This window comes from Micromonas commoda, chromosome 15 (assembly GCF_000090985.2).
Source record: "Micromonas commoda chromosome 15, complete sequence".
Taxonomy (NCBI): Eukaryota; Viridiplantae; Chlorophyta; class Mamiellophyceae; order Mamiellales; family Mamiellaceae; genus Micromonas; species Micromonas commoda.
Window position 1 is genome coordinate 334,897 of NC_013052.1, and position 18,976 is coordinate 353,872.

The 18,976-nt window shown below is 65.6% G+C and overlaps 8 protein-coding genes across 8 annotated transcripts; 3 read left to right on the plus strand and 5 right to left on the minus strand.

The window, feature by feature from the left end:
- Positions 1–1,632: 1,632 nt before the first annotated feature.
- Positions 1,633–2,505, minus strand: MICPUN_88516 (predicted protein; the record flags this gene model as incomplete). The annotated part of the gene is made up of 1 exon (XM_002506496.1): positions 1,633–2,505. A coding segment is annotated over one exon (873 nt), but the record flags the coding sequence as incomplete, so codon positions are not given.
- A 301-nt stretch (positions 2,506–2,806) lies between these two features.
- On the plus strand, positions 2,807–4,184 carry MICPUN_109570 (predicted protein). The gene has a single exon (XM_002506320.1). It carries the CDS (start codon positions 2,948–2,950, stop codon positions 4,097–4,099), a length of 1,152 nt encoding a protein of 383 aa, XP_002506366.1. The 5' UTR covers positions 2,807–2,947; the 3' UTR covers positions 4,100–4,184.
- A 4-nt stretch (positions 4,185–4,188) lies between these two features.
- MICPUN_64461 (predicted protein) lies at positions 4,189–5,585 on the minus strand (the record flags this gene model as incomplete). The annotated part of the gene is made up of 2 exons (XM_002506497.1): positions 4,189–5,247; positions 5,547–5,585. 2 exons carry the CDS (start codon positions 5,583–5,585, stop codon positions 4,189–4,191), a joined length of 1,098 nt encoding a protein of 365 aa, XP_002506543.1.
- Positions 5,586–6,204: 619 nt separating this feature from the next.
- On the plus strand, positions 6,205–7,503 carry MICPUN_68279 (glycoside hydrolase family 13 protein; the record flags this gene model as incomplete). Its single annotated transcript, XM_002506321.1, has 1 exon — positions 6,205–7,503. A coding segment is annotated over one exon (1,299 nt), but the record flags the coding sequence as incomplete, so codon positions are not given.
- A 530-nt stretch (positions 7,504–8,033) lies between these two features.
- Positions 8,034–9,461, minus strand: MICPUN_104346 (predicted protein; the record flags this gene model as incomplete). The annotated part of the gene is made up of 2 exons (XM_002506498.1): positions 8,034–9,229; positions 9,404–9,461. The coding sequence occupies 2 exons, from the start codon at positions 9,459–9,461 to the stop codon at positions 8,034–8,036; spliced, it is 1,254 nt and encodes a 417-aa protein (XP_002506544.1).
- A 335-nt stretch (positions 9,462–9,796) lies between these two features.
- On the plus strand, positions 9,797–10,870 carry MICPUN_104347 (glycoside hydrolase family 18 protein; the record flags this gene model as incomplete). Its single annotated transcript, XM_002506322.1, has 1 exon — positions 9,797–10,870. One exon carries the CDS (start codon positions 9,797–9,799, stop codon positions 10,868–10,870), a length of 1,074 nt encoding a protein of 357 aa, XP_002506368.1.
- Positions 10,871–10,883: 13 nt separating this feature from the next.
- On the minus strand, positions 10,884–12,386 carry MICPUN_109571 (predicted protein). The gene has a single exon (XM_002506499.1). The coding sequence runs from the start codon at positions 12,365–12,367 to the stop codon at positions 11,057–11,059; it is 1,311 nt and encodes a 436-aa protein (XP_002506545.1). The 5' UTR covers positions 12,368–12,386; the 3' UTR covers positions 10,884–11,056.
- A 3,463-nt stretch (positions 12,387–15,849) lies between these two features.
- Positions 15,850–16,476, minus strand: MICPUN_88651 (bromodomain-containing protein; the record flags this gene model as incomplete). Its single annotated transcript, XM_002506500.1, has 1 exon — positions 15,850–16,476. One exon carries the CDS (start codon positions 16,474–16,476, stop codon positions 15,850–15,852), a length of 627 nt encoding a protein of 208 aa, XP_002506546.1.
- Between the last annotated feature and the right edge of the window lie 2,500 nt (positions 16,477–18,976).

An 18,976-nucleotide genomic window follows, 5' to 3' on the forward strand; every position in this document is an offset into this window, starting at 1 on the left:
GCCCTCGCTCAGCTCCACGGTGCCCCGTGAGAGGTGCAGACGGTGTTTGGGCCTGGGTTCGATCACGGCACCCGCGTCCACGCAGTCCCTGAGCCACCTCGGCGTGAGCACGTCCAGCCCCGACTTTTTAGCCGCGTTGAAAGCCACGCCGTTCGTGGCGGATGGATCGCAAATCACGTGGGTCACCCCGGCGTGCTGCGCCTCGCTGTGCGCGCCCCCGTGCCGCTTTATGAGCTCGCACAGCTCCTGCTTGAGCTCCCGCGCCTTCTCAGCCGCCCTCGCGCCGCCGTCGCCGCCGCCGGTGATGACCCTCGCGTCGACTCCGCTTAGAAAATCCGCCGCTACGTGGACGTGATCCGTTCGGGCGGGCGCGAGGTGTCCGGGCTGCGCGGTGTCCCGCGGGGCGGACGTCTTGGCGCGTCGTTTTGCGGGCTTGCCGTCCTCGCCGCGCGCCCTGTCCCGGCGCCCGGCCGCGCGCGCGGCTTGGTCGATGCCGATTCCGCCCTCCACCTTCGCCTCGAGCTCCTTCGTGTCGAGGCAATCCGCCCAGTGCTTGTCCCACCGAACGGCGACGCACCGCGGAAACCTCAGCGACCACTGGCTGTAGAACGTCGCGGTCCTCACGATCCGTATGTCCGCCTTGACCGTCATCACCACCGAGTTACCCGGGTCGCTGATCCACACGTCCGGGTGTTCCGCGGGCCTCCCGGTGACCTTGTAGCACCTCGGAGGGCGAACTCCTCTCTTGGCCTCGATCATGTGGGGATCCAGCCTCCGTCTCAGCTTATCCAGCACGTCCTCGCTCATGCCTATGCCAACCTTCGAGAACGACACGACGTGGGTGGGCTGGGCGTCGGCCAACGTCGGGGTCTCCACGATCCCCAGCAGGTACTCCGCGATCTTGCCGCCCCGTCGCACCCCGGTGCCGTAAAAGCCGCCGATGATGACGACGTCCAGGTCCTCCGTGGGGAGATAGTCGGGCTTGATCTTGATCCACCCGGGGCCCCTCTCGCCCGGCGTCCACTTGGCGGCGAGGTCCTTGATCACCAAGCCCTCCTCCTTCTTGTCGATCCGTTCGTTCAGCGCCCGTTCGATGTCGTCGCGGGAAGAACCCACGACGCAATCGGGATTCTCCGCCTCGCCGTCCGACGCCGGGACGTTGACCTCGACCCGGCCCCGAGGCATTTCACGAGTCGCCGCCGCGCCGCTGCCCTCGGGGCCGAGTGGGACGCTCCCGTCGGGGGCGACGGGCCCGGATCCCTCCCCGTCGCTGTCGTCGTCGTCGTCATCGTCCTTTGGGTCCCCCTGGATTTGGGTCGGGACGGGTCGGAACAGACGTTTGAGGATGGCGTGCCGCTCGCGAAGCGGCCTGTCGATGACCGAATGGTCCGTGTCGTACAACACGTCGAACGCGACGTACACCAGCTCGAGGTCCCTCACGAGCAGCGGCTTCTCCCCGTACGCGAACTGGTGGTTCGATATCCGCGCCCGGTCCTCGTCGTCCTCGTCGTCCCCCGCCCCGTCCTCCTCCTCCCCTTCCTCCCCGTGACCGCCTCCCGTCCTATAGCGCGCCGTCTCCAGCGCCCCCGCCGCGCTCCCCCTGTTCGCGGCGTTGATGAACGACTTGAGGTACCCGAACGGCACGTAAGCCTTGTGTTCCTTGTGCCACAGCACGAGCTCGCCGTCCAGCACGCACCGGTCCGTCGCCAGCCTCCTGCGAAAAAGCCGGTTCATCACGGAATACCCGCGAGGTCCAAAGTCGAAGTTGTTCCTGGTGAAGTAGTGGAAGGTGCGTGCGTCCACCCTGTGCACCTGTATGCGCTCGCCGTCGAACTTGTGCTCGATGACGAACTCTCTCCGCTGCACGTGCCTCCACGCCTCGTCGCAGTCCCGCTTCTTCGCGGCGTTCATCGAGCGGACGAGCGAACCGGGCTGGAGGTCCTGGCGCTTGAACGCGACAGCCTTGGTGTGCAAAGTCTCGCACACCCTGCGCAGGTCGCAGCACACGTTGTAGAGGTCCTCGGCGTCCCTGTGGAAGTGCCGGATGATGGCGGCCTCGCCGTACCCGAGCTTCATGTCCTTGATGATGATCGCGGAGAGCCAACGCATCTGCCGCGCGTCCATCTTGTCCATCAGGCCGGCGACGACTGGCAACTTCTCGTTGTTGGTCTTGAGCGTGGCGAGCTTGTCGAGGGCATCGTTGACGTCCCCGATGGTCGCGCGATCCACCCGCTTGACGTAGCCGTCCACCATGTGATGCGCGCAGCACTCCTGCACGGCGTCGACGAAGATGCCGGCGCCACCCTTGCGCCACGCCTCGAGCTTTTTGAAATGGGGCGAGCGGTTACGATCCAGGCCGAGCGCCAGACCGATTACGCGCGCGAGAGCCGCCTCCTTGAGGTGGTAGGCGCTCCTTTCCTTGTCGATGTGCGGCAGCATCAGGCGATACAGCGCGAAGAACCCCGTCCGCCTGTCGTTGACGCCGCACTTGGTCACCTCAGCCATCCAACCGTCAAGGATCTTCCACTTCTTGCCGCTCCCCTTCCGCCCGGTGTCGTTGACCCCGCGGATGGCCTCGAACAGGTCGCACAGCTGCGCGAAGGAGATGTTGGAGGGATCTTTGGCTGAAACTATCACATCCTGACCCGCGCCCGATCCCGCACCTTCAACCATCGTGACGAGCTCCCCCGCAAGTGGCTGGCTTCCTTCGGGGGGTGCCCGTTTTCTCGGAACTCCCGCGGGTTTCACGTTGTGTGACGGAGAATTCTCACGCCAGTTCTCACTTCATACGCGCGAGATGAAGAGCAGCGTCGGGACCCTGGAGCGTTTGATCCGGCGCCTGTGGGGCCTGCCCACCGGTCGTGGGTTCTACGCGGAGCACCCGAGCAGACCGAATGCGAAGCGCGTTCCTGGATACCTGGAGAACGTCAACGGGGCTACGACCCTCATGCGGAAGGATACGTGGGCGGACGTCGAGGCCGCGAAGGCGACCAAGTACGAAATGAGCGCGCCGCTGTCATCGAAAGCGGGACCGAGAGAGTACGAGAGACGATTGGCGCACGATTTCAACGTCCACTCCAGGGAAAACATCATCAACAGCACCTCCGGCGGGGGCGCCTACGAGGGAGTTGACGATTGCCAGATGTCCGTGAGCCTCGCGGAGGATGTGTGGCACCTTCTGACCGTGGACATGTCACTGCAGCGGTTGCTCGCGCTTGAGATTGTCCTCGAGTTTAGCTTCATGCTCATCTCATCCGTCTTGCTGTGCGTCATCGCCGTGTGCGAAGGGAACACTCTGGACTCTGAGATAATGAATCAGAAATTACTGCTCTCCCTCACGACGGTTCGTATATCCAGTGACTCGATTTACGGCTGGCAGGAGCGCGCGCCGTCGACGAAACCGGAGATCGCGATGCTCGCGTTGCTCGGGTGGGCGCACTGGCTGCTTCTATCCGTCGCCGGGGCGGTCATCGTCGCCAGGGCGTTGAAGCCCCTGCAGCAAGTCGTGTTCGCGCCCGACTGCGTGTACAACGACGAGTTTTTGTCGATCCGAATGATGATACTCAGGAAGCACGTCATACTGTACGACCTGCAGGTGCGGATACAGGCGTTCTCCGGCGGCGAGATCATGGACCTGCCTTTATCCACGGGAACCACCGGATACGCGCGGTGGACCGGCGTGTTCCCGCTCACGATGAAGCACAACATCGACGAAAACTCACCGATCACCAAAAAAGGGATGGACAAGATCACGAACATCGCCGTCACCGTGACCGCCATAGACAGCGACGGCAAGCCGGTGTACGCGGTGGCGGAGTACTACAATCCGCGCGGGTGGATCGCGGGTCGGCCGGAGTTCCAGGGCTGGTTCGCGAAGAAGGCGTGCTACCCTAGAATGCTGCGGGGGAGGTTTGGCGATCAATTTCGCTTCTTCAAGGTACCCAACGACAGCGGGATGAGGCACCCGACGATGCCGGAAACTACGCACGACGATCAGGCGACAGTGAACGAGCCAGTGACGGGCCCCCCGGTGTTCTTGCTGGACTTTGACAACTTCCACGTGGTGCACAACGAGCCCGACGCCGACTCGCCGGTGTGATGACGGATGAACGGGTTGACACTTTCAGGTTGATTAATATAGACCTTAGCAGGTGCGAATATTAAGCGCGAGCGTTGCGGCGTCGACGGTCAGAAACGGCGACCGGGAGTACCTCGCCCTCCGCGGCCCCCGGGGCTCTTGCCCGGCGTGCCTCGTCCCCCGCGGCCGCCGCCCCTCCCGCCGCCGGGGCTCTTTCCGGGGGTAAACTTCTTCTGCGGCGGTCCGCCGCCTCGAGCCGGGCCACCCTTGCGCTTCTTCTCGCCGTTATCGTTGTCGGGGTCGTCGAGAACGTTATCCTCGTCGGAAGAGGAGGAGGAGGAGGAGTCGGAATCGGAATCGTCCTCGGAGTCGTCGTCGTCCTTGTCGCCATCCTTGTCGTCGCCGTCCTCGTCGTCGTCATCCGAATCAGAGTCGGATTCAGACTCGGAGTCATCATCGTCATCCTCGGAATCATCGGATTCCTCGCCGACGTCCGCGCCGCCCTTGAAGGGTTTGGCAGCAGACGCGGGCTTCTTGCCCATGAACGGCTTACCCTCGTCCTCCTCATCCTCGGAATCGTCCGAGTCGTCATCGTCGTCGGAATCAGACTCGGACTCGGACTCGTCCTTCTTGTTCGCCGCCTTGGGCTTCTCGTCCGAGCCATCGGACTCATCGGAGTCGTCCTCGTCGTCGTCGGAGTCGTCCTCGGAGTCCTCGGAGGGTTCCTCGGCGTCGCCGGGCTTGGCCGCCGCCGCCGCCGCCGCGAGCTTCTGCGTCCTCACCTTGACATCCTTGGGATCCTCGTCGGAGTCGTCGGAGTCGTCGTCGGAGTCGTCGTCGGAGTCGGAGGAGAGGGAAGCCTCGTCGTCCTCGTCGTCGTCGTTCAAGAGGTCCAAGTCGTCTTCGAAGTCGTCCTCGATGCGGCCGGTGAGGAACACGGAGGTGGAGCCGTTGTGGCGCACGGTGACCGTCTCGCCCGCGCTGAACGAGAGGCCGGTGCCCAAGGTGAACTGGTCGCACGTGCCCATGGTGAGCGAGCCGATGGCGAGCTCGGGGGAGTCCTGGGTCTTGATGAAGACGGTGACGCGCTCGCCAGCCTTGGGCTTCAAGCCGAGCGCGGCCTGGCACAGCACGATGGAGTCGCCCTCGTCGGCGGCGAATTTCTTCGCCTGCGATGCGATGGGAGCGCGGTGGGCGAGGGGTGGACGGGCGGTCAGCGGGGGACGCGTCGCGTGGGAGGCGGCGTGGACGGCGCGTGGGCGACGGATGGATCCAAGATGACTCCGGAGACGCGCGAACGCGTGCGCCGATGCGGTGCTCTCGGCGGGACACGACTGCGGGGGAGGCATCCAGCCGCCGCTTCGAGGCTCCCGCGGGAAAGGCACCTTCTCGTCGCGCGGCGCGTGCGGTAGATCACGGCGCGCTCGGACGGCGACGGGGCACGAGCGGGGGGGACACGGGCACTCACCTCGCCCTTGGGAACCTCCAGACCGAAGAACTGGGGCATCTTAGCTGATTAGAAGTGGCTGAACCGGAGGGCGCAGTCGTTGTGGCGATCGTCAGCGGCGGCGGTGGTTGAGACCTGCTGGACGAGCGCGGAACAAAAAAGTGCGTTGGAAATTGGCCCGCAGCGCGCTGCAGCTGCTGCAGGTGTCTTCTGTTCCCGCCCCAGCTGCCAGTCTACAAACCCTCATCATTCAATCCGACTCGGATATTTCGCGGGACTGCAGAGCATTGGTTGAGCCCACCTGGAACCCTGGGGATACATAAAAGCCGCCGAGCAGCGCGCACGCGCATCCAGTACCCGAGGACGGTCCTGATATTCCCTCGACGCAGACGACACCATGAACGCGACATCGGCGCTCACGAGCGCCCTCGACCTCAACGCGCTTCGCTCGCGACGCCCGGCGACCGCGTCCGGCGACCGCGTCGCCAACGGCACGGCGAGGAGGATTCGCCGAAATGGCTCATCGTCCGCGAACGCCTCGAAAAACCTCGGCCGGTTCCCCGCCGTCCGGGTCTTCGCCGCCGACACCCAGCAGACGCCGCCCAACCAGGGCACGTGGGGCGACTGGAACGACCTCGTCAAGCCCGGCCAGTCCGCGACCGGGCGGGTGGTGGTCACGCCGTCGCCGACCGACCCGGGTAACCCGCTGGATTGGTGGAAGGACGCCATCGTGTACCAGATCTTCCCCGACAGGTTCGCGCCCGACCCGGCGGGTCCCCCGACCGGGGCCTCGCTTGACCCGTGGGGCAGCACCCCCACCATCCGCTCGTTCCAGGGCGGCAGCATAAAGGGCATCACCGCCAACCTGGACTACATACAGAGCCTCGGCATAAACACAATCTACACCACCCCGGTGTTTTTATCCACCGCCAACCACCGGTACCATCCCAGCGACTTCATGAAGGTGGACCCGATGCTGGGCGGCGAGGACGCGTTCAGGGAGCTCATCGACGAAATCCACAAGCGCGGGATGCGCTTCGTTCTCGACGGCGTGTTCAACCACACGGGCCGCGGCCACTGGGCGTTCACGTCGCTGCTAGACGGGCAGGAGCAGTCTCCGTACAAGGGGTGGTTTCTGCCAAAGTCGTTCCCCGTCCGGGCGTACGACGTGGAGCGGTACCACGTCAACTACGAGTGCTGGTGGGACCTTCCCGACCTGCCAAAGCTCAACTTTAACAACGAGGGCGTGGTGGAGCACATCCTCGACGTGGGCGAGTGGTGGGTGAAAGAGTTCAACATCGACGGGTGGCGACTCGACTACCCCATCGAGATCCCGAACGAATTCTGGAAGGAGTACCGCCGCAGGGTCCGCGCGGTGAACCCCGGCGCGGTGACCGTGGGCGAGCTCTTCGGCGTGAGGCCCGACTGCGTGGGTGAGGGGAACCACTTTGACTCGTTGATGAACTACGCCTTTGGCACGTGTTCTCTCGGCTTTGTCGGCTGCGGCTTTGAGCTCAGGCAGGACGACGCCATCGGCGGAGAGTACCAGGTCATCGCCGTAGACGCGAAGGGGTTCAAGGACAACTTCGGCGAGGTGTGCGCCGCGTACCAGAAGGCGCATACGGAGTCCAAGGGGGGATTGGGCGGCGGAAGCGCACACCCCTCGATGCTGATGAACCTGTTTGACTCTCATGACACCGCGCGGGCGCTCTGGATGCTGCAAGGGGACACGGCGGCGCTCAAGATGCTCCTGCTGATGATGGCGTGCGCACCGGGGCCGTCGATGTTGTACCAGGGCACGGAGGTTGGCCAGACGTCGGCTAACGGTCTGAAGGGCGCCGGGCGCGACCCCGCAAACAGGGAGGCTTTCCCGTGGCACAAGAAGGAGGACTGGGATGTCGACCTCCTGGAGCACGTCAAGGGAGTTAACCACCTGAGACGCGACCTTTACGCGCTGCGAAGGGGCGGACTTCGATGGTGCGAGGCGACGCGACCGTCGCGGGCGCCGGACGGCTCGGAGGCCCCCGTGGAGCTCAACCCGGAGGAGGGGAGGGAGGAGTGCGAAAACCTGCTGGTGTGGGAGCGGTTCTTCGACTCCAGAGACGACGGCGTCGACGCCGTGTGCCTGTTCCACAGCGGCCGCGTCGAGGGAACGGGCGTGATGACCGTGCGCACGGGGTTTAACCCCGGGGAGACGCTCGTGGCGGCGTACACGAGCCTGGGCGTCGAGGGCAACTACGCCGTGGACGCCGAGGGATGCGTGAAAATTTCAATGCCGCCGCAAACCGCCGCGGTGCTGACGCTTCCCCGCGACATGCACAAAAAATGATCCGAGGGCTCGGTCAGTCAGCGGTGGCACCCCGGACGAGCGGGGGGTCGAACGGCGTTGTTCATAAAAGTCAATCATGAATGAATTCGTTGTATTCCTGCTGCTGGTACAAGGGGGATTTGTCACCAGTTTTTCGGCGCCCCCCAGCTATCTCTCCTCCTTGAAGAGTTTTCGACCTCTCACTTGCCCCACCCCTTCTTCTTCGGGGGCTCGGGAGCCGGAGCGATGGGCTTGGACTTACCCCCGCCGAGCACCGCCCCGAGGATGAACCCGACGACGACGCCAACCGCGCCGGCAATTCCGAGCTTCTTCTGCTCCTCCTCGGACAAACCCTCAAACAAGCCGCCGTTTCCTCCCTCCTTCTTAGCCACCTTGGGCTCCTTCACCGGCGGCAGCGCGGCGCCGGGGGACGCCGGGGATTTCCTGCTCCCGTAGTCGAAGGACGTTCGCTTGGCGCCCTTGCTCACCAGCTTGTACTGCACCAGCCAAGGCTCGCCGAGGAAGTCGAGGAGCATAGACTGCGTGCGGCGGAAGAGCTCGTGCGCGGCGTTGATCTCGTTCTTGAAGATGGACACGGACTCGACAGAGATGCCCAGTGGAACCCCGCAGCCCTTGGTCTCGTCCAGGATCTTCTTGCACATGGCGCAGAGGAGGTCCACGGACTTGCCAACCTTGTCCTCGGCATCCAAAATTTCTCGTTCGACGTTCTCCGGGACGGTGACGCCGAGCCACTTGATGAACCGCATGGTCTTCTCGCGGCCGCACGGCGCGAACGTGAGGACGACGCGCTTGGGCTCGATGTTCCGCTGCCTGCACAGGGCGCCGTACTCCTTCAAGAGCTTGATCATGGGTTCCGGGTCGTAGATGGCCTGAGAGATGAACCAACGCATCCCGAGCTCGCCCTTCTTGACCAGAGTCTCGTGCTCGTTGCCCTTCTTGACGTGACGCTCGGCGATGGTCACGCCGCCGTGGGCGCACTGCTTGCGCTTGTTGAGCTTGGCGGCGACGTCGGGGATGGTGGGACCGCTGTACTGGTTGGCGGACGAGGCGCCGCCGACGAGGTTGTAGGCGTTGACACCGTAATCGTCGATGGCCTTGTTGAGCCACCCGTCAAAGCCGCCCGGGTCGGACTCCGCGACGCACTTGTACACGACGGATTCCTTACCGGAGACGTCCTTGAGCACCTTGGCGAAGTGGGAGGGATCGTCGAGCTTGCGGAAGGGGAAAGGACGGGGCTCCGGAGTCCGTCCCTTCTCCTCCTGGATGTCGTAGACGATGAAGCCGTCGGTGGCGAGCGTGGCGCTGCGCTCGACGAACTTGCGCGCGGTCTCCTTCAGCTCATCTTGGGTGGCGCCCTCGAGCGGGGGCGTCAGGCCTGTGTCGGTGGAATCGGAGGTGGACGCGTGGACGCGGTCAGCACTCGCGTGAGTTCGCGGCGACGTTCCGCGATCGGCATCGGATGGATAAACAAATCGGACGATCGGGGTGGAAGGCTCGGAAGGAAGGTCCCCAGCGGGGGGATGAGCGGCGACCGGGCGCGGGCGCTCACCGAAGAGAAAGACGGGACGGGAGTAATCGCAAAGCGCATCGACTAATCCGACGTCCATGGTGGCGTGGGATCGGCGGTGAGCGGCTGTGCAGGCGCGGTGAGGTCTGGGCCGCCAGGGTTTCGGTTTATCCCCTTGATTGACGGTAACTCGGCGAATAACAATAAACTGATGCGCGTTCAACTAAATACATGTTCTCGTTTTCATGCATTTTGTATTTGTGTATTTGGGATCGTGGTTTCGGATATGTATTGGAAAATAGTCACAAGGGTGCCGAGAAGAAATCGACTGGTGCCGCGAAGACGGACCCGAAGTGTTCGACATTAGTCAGTAACCCTTTACCATCAGCCCTGCTGCCGGACGACACAGCCCTCGGCGCTGGGTGCAGCCCCGAGATGTGGATCACGCGATACCGACGGCCGCATCCCCTCGCATGGAGGATCGTGGCCCTCGCGCTCATAGCGGCGGCGACCGTCACGGCGTCCGGCTCGGGCGAAGATGGGGGCGCGAACCCCGATCGCGGTGCGTTCGTCGTCGCCGGGTACCTGCCCGAGTGGCGGTACGAGGGCGCGGACTGGGACGCCACGTGCGCGCACGTCACGCACCTGATCCTGTTCAGCATGGAGGTCACCGAGGACGCCAAGCTGACCGCATCGGACAGGTTCCCGCACGCGCACCTCGACGCAATCAAGGCCGCGTCGATGAAGCACCACTGCGAGCTCGTGATCAGCATAGGGGGCAACAAGCGCACCGGCGGGTTCCCGACCGTCGCCAAGGACAAGGCGCTGACGCGCAAGCTGGCGCGCACGCTCCTCTTTTTCGTCAAGCAGCACGGACTGCACGGCGTCGACTTCAACTGGGAGTACCCCAACGGAAAGGAGGAGTGGCGCGGTTTGCATCGGATGCTGAAGATCACCCGGCGCGTGTTCGATCGGCACAGGGACGAGACGGGCGAGAGGCTCACCGTATCGACGACGTATTACCCCGACGGCAGGCAGGAGAAGATCTTGGCCGATTTCGGGGCGGCGGAGCACGTCGACATGGCGCACGCGATGGCCTACGACTTTGGACCCGGCGGCCACTCCACGATGGAACTCGCCGAGAACGTAATCGCAAACATGGAGCGCCTGGGTCTGAACAAGTCCATCGCGACGTTGGGTCTACCCTTCTACGGCAGGAGCAAGTGGCAGTCGGGTTGGCGCACGTACGAGGATTTGGCGTCGGAGCATCCCAGTCTCGGGACGAACGGCGGCGGCGACGAGGACCCCAGCGGGGAGTATAGCTTCAACGGTCTCGACACGATTGCCGAAAAAGTTCGGTTGGCGAAAACCGCCGGTCTGCGGGGGGTGATGATATGGGAGCTCGGGCAGGATTTTCACCCCGGGGATGGGCGTAGCCTGCTGGGCGCGATCGCGCGGGAGGTGTGGCCGGAGGGTCGAACGAAGAGACTGGTCAGGGACGAGCTTTGAGATGATTGTGTTTACGTCTCTGATATTATTAACAGCCGGAATGGCGCGTTGAAATGCAACTTGTCAAGATGATGAACAGAAAGTTGAACCAAAACCAAAACCAAAACCAAAGTATGTAATGTGTTGTCGTTCGGGGGTGGAGCGGTGGCGTGTGTGAGGACGGTTCGAGTCAATGACGGTCTCCACTCACTCGGAGTGCGCGTCCTCCACCACCGTGGCGCGCCTCTTCGACCGACCCGATTGGACCACTCGGTGCATCACGAGCGCGTTCACCGCAGCCGGCGTCAGCACTCGCCACACGCACTCCCGAACGACGTGGCACCAAATCTCCACCGGCGTCAGCGGAGCATCGCCGGGCACCAGATACGCCGGCGTCGTTCCCGTGCGGAGGTAGTGACCGATCCAGTCGCACGCCACCACCCCGGTTTGCGCCTGGACGGCATCCGCGGTTCGCCACATCGGGAACATCGCCACCGAGAGCGTCGAGGTGACCACGTCGACGCAAAATCCGAGGTACATCGAATACCTGGAGGCGTACGCGGTGTGCCCGCGAGCGAGGCACGCGATCATTCGCGCGATGTGAACCGTCACCGACAACGCCGGCCAGTTCGCTCTGCGCTTGGACCGCGTGTTCCACTCGGGGAACTGCAGCGACGCGAGCAGCGTCGCCGCAGGGACAATCTCGGTAGCCGCCACCAAGAGCAGCTTTGCGGTGTTCAAGCTCGCGTCCGAGCGGAGTTTCAGCAGCTGCACCGCGGCGCACGCGATGGCCACGAACGGCCAGATCATCGCCCCCCGGTTCTGCGCCCTCACCGCGTGCTTGGCGTGCGCGGTGCTCCACCGCTTGGAGGAACCCCGCTTGATGCCGCTGTTACCCTCGTCAATGCCCTCGGCGTCAAACCGAAGGGCCTCGCGGTACAAGACGGCCGGCACGGACGCCGAAGCCACGCTCGCGAGGAACGCCGGCGACAGCGCGATGTCGCCAGTCAACGAGGGCACGCCGCCCACCACCCCGTCGCCGATGATCTTCATCGCCGTCTTCACCGTCGCCGCGAGCACGACGCAGGAGAATCCCACCAGTCGCACGTGCCACAGCGCGGCTATGACCGCAGTGAGGGCGTTGAACAGACCGCGAAGCAACCCGCCGTCGTGATACGCGCCCACGCCTATGCGTCCCGGGTGGTACCTCATCCCGTACTTGAACATCCCCGCCGGCGACGCGCATCCGATCCGCGCCGCGGTGTGCTCCAGGCAAAAGTACCGAGCCATCGCCGCCGCGCCCCTCTCTAAACGCGGGTTCGCCTCCAAACCGACGGCCCTCGCGGCTAGCACGGCGCCGAGCATGGACAGGAGCGCCACCGGGGGGGGCATCTGCGGCGCGTCGTCCTCGTCGCCCTCGTGCGTGGTATCCGAGTCTGTCGTCGTCCCGTCCGAGTCTGTTCGCGCGGGCGACGCCCCACCCGCGGGCGCCGTCCTCGAAAACTCCAGCCTCGACATGGCGTCAACCACCTCCTCGCGAAGCTCGCGGTCGGGGGTGAGGAGCAGCGGGATGGCGGCGCCCACGGGCAAACCGCGCATGTTTCCCTCGGCGATGATCGCCTCCAGCGTCGCGGTGCCCTCTAGGTCTCCCAGGCACCGGGAGGGGACGTCCTCGCCGGAGCCGTCGGACGTGTCCGTCTCCGGTGCCACCCGGCGCCCGCCGCTCGTGCGCCACGTCTCCGCCGCCCGGAACCCGCCCTTGGGTGCGAAGCAAATCTCCACCTCGGTATCGCGCTTGCCCCTGCGTACAATCGTCGTGGGCAAGTGCGCGCCGCGGAACATGCACACAAACGCGAGGGACCTGTCCAGGTTAACCGGCAGCGTCAGCCGCGCCGTGGACGAGCCAGTGTCCAGCACCGATTCCTCGGCGGTGAGCGCGTTGGGATGTAAGCCCTCGGGGGCGCCCCGCACGGGCACGGTGCTCACCTCGCCCGTCACCGGGTCGTGCTCCAGCTTGCAAATCTCGCCGTTGAACGACCCGAAGACGCCCTCGGGGATGCGTAGGAGTCCGTCGGGTCCGGACGCGTCGTAGGAACCGTCAAAGCCCCTGGACCCGTTCGAGGTATCCGTGTTGGAGTCTCCGTGTGCGTGGAGTCCTCCTCCCGACCCGGTGTTGGCGGCGCCGCTTCGGCTTTGGCTCCTCGTGCGGCTCCGCGTGACGGCGCGGGTGATTACGCCGTCGTCCCCAGCGTGCTCCGCGGCGGTCCGGAGCATCTCCGCCGCGCCCTGCGACACCCCCGGGACCGCGGACTGCGAGTGCACGCCGAATATGAGCGACCCGGGGCGGATGAACACGTCGTAGCCGTCGTCCTCCACGGCGTCGACGTGCGCCCCGGGAACTCTGTTGTTGTCGTTGAAAAAGCCGAGCCAGTCGCTGTCCACGCAGTTGGTGAACCCCGGCGGCGGGATGGGCGAGTGGCCCAGGTCGATGGCGCCCCGAGCGGCGGGGGCGGGGGCGGGTGGCGGGAGGAGGTGCGACTCGTCGCCCCCCGCGCCGTGTTGCGCGACGTTCGCGGGGTTCGAGGTGCTGCCGCGGTGCTGGTGGTGGTGGTGGTGATGATGGTGGATGACGTGTTGCTCGTGCCGCCGGGCGATGAACACCTCCGGGGTGAGGTTCGGAACCTTAATCGCGGCGGACGGGACGACGAGCGACGAGAGCGCGCCGTGTTCCATGTCGCGAAGCAGCGAGCGATCGAGCTCCTCGCGGTCGCGCTGCGCGTGCCAACCGCCGGACCCCACCGATCCGATGCCGTGCCACAGGTTCTGGAAGAAACCCCCGTTCGTGTCCCCGTGCGTGGCGTGGTGGGTGTGGTGCCCGACGAGCGACGGGTGGGTGTTGTGCGCGGGTGACACCGCCGTCTTCACCCCCCACGGGTCAAACGCCGGCGAGTCCGGGTCGTCGCTCGGGTCCGAATCGTCGCTCTGCGTCGATTTACCCTTCGACAACCGCTTCTTTGCCTCGACGTCGGCGGCGGCGGCGGGCGGCGTTACCATCGTCGACTTCTTCTTCGACGGACGCGCGGCGACGGTGGTCGGGACGACGACGCTGCCCCCGCTGCCCCCGCCGCTGCCCCCGCCGCTGCCCCCGCTGCTCTCCCCGCTGCCGTCCGCCGCGAAAGTTCTCCGTCCCGTCCCGTTGGACGCCTTGCGCTTGCCCCCGGAAGAAGCACCGACACGCTTGCTGCCCCCGGAAGCACCGGTACGCTTGCTGCCCCCGGAAGCACCGGTACCTCCCCGGGGAGTGCGCCCACCGCGGTTCGTCTCGGCCGCCTGGTGGAACTGGGTGAGTGAATCGTTGGATAAGCCGTGCACGGACCCGTCGCCGGAGCCGCCGCTGCTCCCGCCGCTCTTGGCGCCGCTCTCCCGCGGCGCGCGGCTCTCCATGGCTTGCGCTCGCAGCAGCTTCTTGCGCTGGAGGACCGCCGTGCACGTCTTGTTCTTGCCCTTGAAAGCGTCCACGCCGTGCAGGACGTAGCACACCTGGCAGAATCGCCTCGGCACGCCGTCCACCAAACAAGACAGCGCGCCGACGTGCGCCTGGCAGAGCACCCGCTCGATGCGCCGCTTGCTCGACGGGAAGCAGCTCGCGGCGCAGCCGTCGACGGGGCACCGGCGGATGCCGACGGCGTGCGCCGCCAGCGCGGAGGAGTTGGGTCCATCCGAACCGGGAGCGGAGGCGAGGCTCGCGCCGCCGCTTCGCTGGTCGTGGCTGGCGACGTCCGAGTCGAGGCTCAACCCCCCCCTCTGCGATTCTCCGCCGGCCGTGTCGGTCGCCCCGACGTGTCCCGCCTTGGCGGCGATGGGCGCGTCGCGCTCGAAGTCTTCGGCCCGCTTGGGCGGCCGGCGCGCGCGCTTGCTACCCTCGCGCCGATTCTCGGGCTCGGAACCGCCCGAGGCGCCGGCCCCGGCGCCGGCCTCTCCCGCGGCGTTCGTCGCGCCTTGGCCCCTCTTTGCGATCTTGGCCCGGCTGACCACCTCGCCCGCGACCGGGTCGTAGGCGTAGTCGTCCAGCGACCATCCCGCGTCCGTCGGGGCGTAGGAGGCGAAGGACCGGGCGCCGTGGCGGGACGATCCCACCTCGACGCCCTCCGGAGATCCCCTGGTGGTGCGCCCGCCAGCCATGGTGAAAGTCCCTCCGCGCGGGACACGCCAGAAAACCTGTTCGAGTCGGTCGGTCACGGGCGGTGTCGCGCGCCAGTGCCGGAGTTCAGGCGTCGCGAACGCGCACGGGCGACCGCGTCGGCGTGTTAAATCCCACGCGTGCACCCCCGGTGACGAGCCGGGTTCCGGGCGCGCCCGTGCCTTGTATGCACCGCGCGCCGCTGGTCTGAGGATTCGCGCGCCTTGTCGGAAACACCTCCGAGGACGGCAACCTCAACGGGGCGCGCATAAAAAAATCTTGGAAAAAGCGCAGATTTGTGGGTTCGAAAACCCTCACTTTTTGCAAACGCGCGTCTTTTCGAAAAACGTGTGAGCTGGGACGCGGATAGGGCTTGATTTTTCTCCGGCTGATTCGCATCCCGCGGACGAGATTCGCCCGCACCAGCTTGGGGCAGAAAGCCTGGGATCGTATTCTCCGGTGAAATTTCCTCCTATGGTTTTTCTACAGAGTAAACCTGGGAATTACGAATTACGTCGTTTTTTAATTTTGCACATATTCCTAACTGTTATCCGTGTTTCCGAAACGCCATGAACATAAACCAAACCTCCAAATCATCACTGGGGTTTTCGGTGAGTGAAAATCAGCTTTGTGAAAATCACGATTCCATGTGAGAAGAGGCCACGTAGAAAGCGGAATTCAAGCACTCCCGATCGACCCTCGGACTAAACTGAGCGGAACATTTTTAACTCAAAATCGACGATTTAATTCGAGGCCTGAGCGTGACACATCGAGCGCGTGACAAAACGTTCTTTTTTGCGTTTTTCATATAGCCGTGATATCATTTCGTCCTCATTTCGTCCCCGCCCGCGCCCGGCGGCTTGGGCATCTCCCTCGTCTCGTCCTTGAACACGAACCCGAGCTCGATCCACTTCTTGTCAAACTCCTTCTCCACCGCGTCGCCCATCGTCGCCGCGTCCGACCCCGGCGGGTTGTACGCCCTGCAGTTGGAGAAGACGAGTCGAGCGTCGTCCTCAAAGTCGGTCACGTCGCCCTTGTACGCACCGTTCCTCACCTTGTTGGCCACGGTGCCGAGGTCCATCGGGGTCTTCACCACGTCGAAGTAGTCGGGGATGTTCAAAGCCACCGGGTCCACGGGCTGCGCGAAGATGAAGTAGAACCTGTGCCTCTGCAGCGCGTTGATCACCTTCTCGAGCCGGCCCTTGAGGTCGTCGTTGAGGATCTCCTCCTCGTCGTCGAACCGCGCTTCGAGCCACAGCCGAGTCCCAGCCTTCAACTTCGAGCGGAGCTTCAAGCCGGGTAAGTACCAGCTGTTGAGCGACACGAGCGTGTTGCCGTGGATGCGAAGCTTCTGGCCGATGTCGAACGGGGTCTCGTCCTCGTGCGTGAAGTACGCCGAGCCCAGCTCCGTGTCCACGCGCTCGCCCCTCTGCACGCCGCGGCCCATGACCACCTGCAGCGCCTTGCGCTCCAGGCCGCGGGTATCGCGGCCGTGCGTCCGGCTGAAACCGTTCGCGTAATCCTCCTCGTCGTCCGAATCGTCGTCCTTGCCCGACCGTCCCGAATCGTCCTCGTCGTCGGGAGGGGCCGGTCGAGGTTTAGGTTTCGGGCCCGGCTTCTTCCGTTCCCGAGGAGCGTCGACGGCGTCGTCGGCGTCGGAGCGCCCGCGTCCGCCCCGACCGCCGCCGACGCGACCGCCGCCGCCGACGCGACCGCCCCGACCGCCGCCGACGCGACCGCCGCCCCCGCGACCGCCGCCCCCGCGACCCGGCCCCGTCGCCCCGATCCCGACAGCCTCCCGCAGCTCGTTCTCGGACATCGGCGGCGTCGAGTGGGTTATGCGCAGGTGATCCTTCATCTCCGGCGTCAGACCCGCGTTGGACGCGGAGATACTGCGCAGCGACGACACGATCCGGTCCTCGGAAGCCTTCGCCGCCCTAGCCTCCTGTCGAGCCTGGCGGAGTGCCTCCTCCAGACCCTTTCGCACCTGAACCTCGCTCTCCAACGCATCCCTCGCGTCCCTCAGCTCGGAGGTGAGCCGCGCGTACCGAGGCATGAGCGCCTTGAACCGCGCCTGGGCGTCCATGGCGAACCAGTCCTCGCCGTCCATCGGGTCGGGCTCGTCCAGGACGGACGCCCCGAGCACCCTCGCCGACGCGTCCATGGTTCGCTTCAGCGCCGCGGTGGGCCTCATGCCGCCGCCGCCGCCGCGGACGTAGGGCGCGGGAGGCGCGCCACCCTCTCGGAGCGCCTGCTGCGCCGCCTGGTACTGCAGGTGGAGCCTGGCGGGTACGTTCACCGCGGGCTGCGGCCGCGCCCGAACCTGCGTGTCCTGGATGCTGAACGCGACCTCCTCGTCCCCCCCCTCGTCCCCGTCCCCATCCTCCTCCCGCTGCCGCCGTTCCTCCGTCCCTTCGACGTGCTCCACGTCGGGGTCGATCCTCGGTCTCTTTGCGTCGTGCCGGTCCTCCTTCTCCTCGCTCGCGCGCTGCTGATGCTGTTGTTGTTGTCGCTGCTGATGCTGCTGCTGCTGCTGATGCTGCTGCTGCGCCTCGCGCGCCGCGGCGGCTATGCGCGCGTAGTCGGCGTCCAACGCGGCGCGCTCCTCCGCCTCCTCCGCCAACTTCCGCTCCCGCAGGCGCTCCATCAGCAGCTGCTGCTCCTTCGCGTTAGCGTGCACGAGCTGATGCGCCGCCAGCTGATGCGACATATCCGCGCTGAGGCTCTGCGCCGTGCCGCCGGCGAGAGCCTGGATCTGCGACGGGGTGAACCCGTGCGCCGCGAGCGGGACACCGGCGGCGCCGATGTTCGACAGCATCCTCTGCTGCTGCTCCATCGCCTGGATCTTTTGGAGCGCCTGCTGCTGCTGAATCTTGTGGAGCGCCTGCAGCTGCTGCAGGTTTTGCAGGTGCTGGAACTGCGCCAGGCCCATCTGCTCCTGCGACTGCGCGTGTCCGAGCATCTGCTGCTGCATCTGCTGCTGCTGCATCTGCTGCTGCTGCATCTGCTGCTGCTGCATCTGCTGCTGCTGCATCTGCTGCTGCTGCATCTGCTGCTGCTGCATCTGCTGCTGCTGCATCTGCTGCTGCTGCATCTGCTGCTGCTGCATCTGCTGATACGTAATCTGGGGCATCGGCGCGATGGGTACCTCCTTCCCGGGCGCCGCGGCGTGGAGCTGGGACGGGGCCCTCTGGGGTTGAGACGCGCCCGCCCCGCTCGCCCCGTGGGGCGGTGGCGCCTGCGCGGGGATCGGATCCGCGCGAACCTCGACGTGCGCACCGATCGATGCGATCGATACGGGCGCCCCCCCGCGCCCGGCGTCGGCGTCGGCGTCGGCGTCGACGGTCGCGGGCGCCGCCCCGGCGTCCCGCACCGCGTCGACGTCGCCGTCCGTCGCGGCCTCCGCGACGATGGGCTCCGCGGGCGGGGTCGCGCCCGGCGCCTCCGGCGCGCCGTTCATCTTCTCGGGAGACTGTCTGTTGTGGAGAGAGATCCGAGGGTGGATCGGGCGGTCAGCGTCGAGCGCGGGCGTCGGTCGCGCGGGGACGTCGCGTCGATTGTCTTTCTGCGCGCCAAAACGTTCGCGCAGATCGGGGCTTCCCGCGCGCCGCGCCGGGAGTATTCGAGGGCGTTCGTGGACGCGGAAACGCGCGTTTGGGGTTGGATGCGATCGATCGAGGCAGATCCCCGCGCGATCGCGCGACGATCGCCCCGGGACAGCCCCGAACGCGTCCCGCCCGCAGCTGCCTCCGTTTGTTGTCAAATCGACGAAAAACAAAAATTCGATCGGGCGCGAAGATCTCCGCACGCACCGCCCACCGTCGAAGGAGCCGAGAAGGGAGCCGCGGTCGGTTTTCTTTCGTCCGACGGTGCTATCCGCGAAGTGCGCGAGAGCCCACGACGTTTCGCGGCTCGCGCGCCTCGGCAGTGCCGCGCAGCGCGAAACC

Excerpts from the sequence above, each read along its gene's own strand:
- MICPUN_109571 (XM_002506499.1), bottom strand. The coding sequence starts at position 12,367 with ATGTCGAGGCTGGAGTTTTCGAGGACGGCGCCCGCGGGTGGGGCGTCG.
- MICPUN_109570 (XM_002506320.1), top strand. The coding sequence starts at position 2,948 with ATGCGGAAGGATACGTGGGCGGACGTCGAGGCCGCGAAGGCGACCAAG.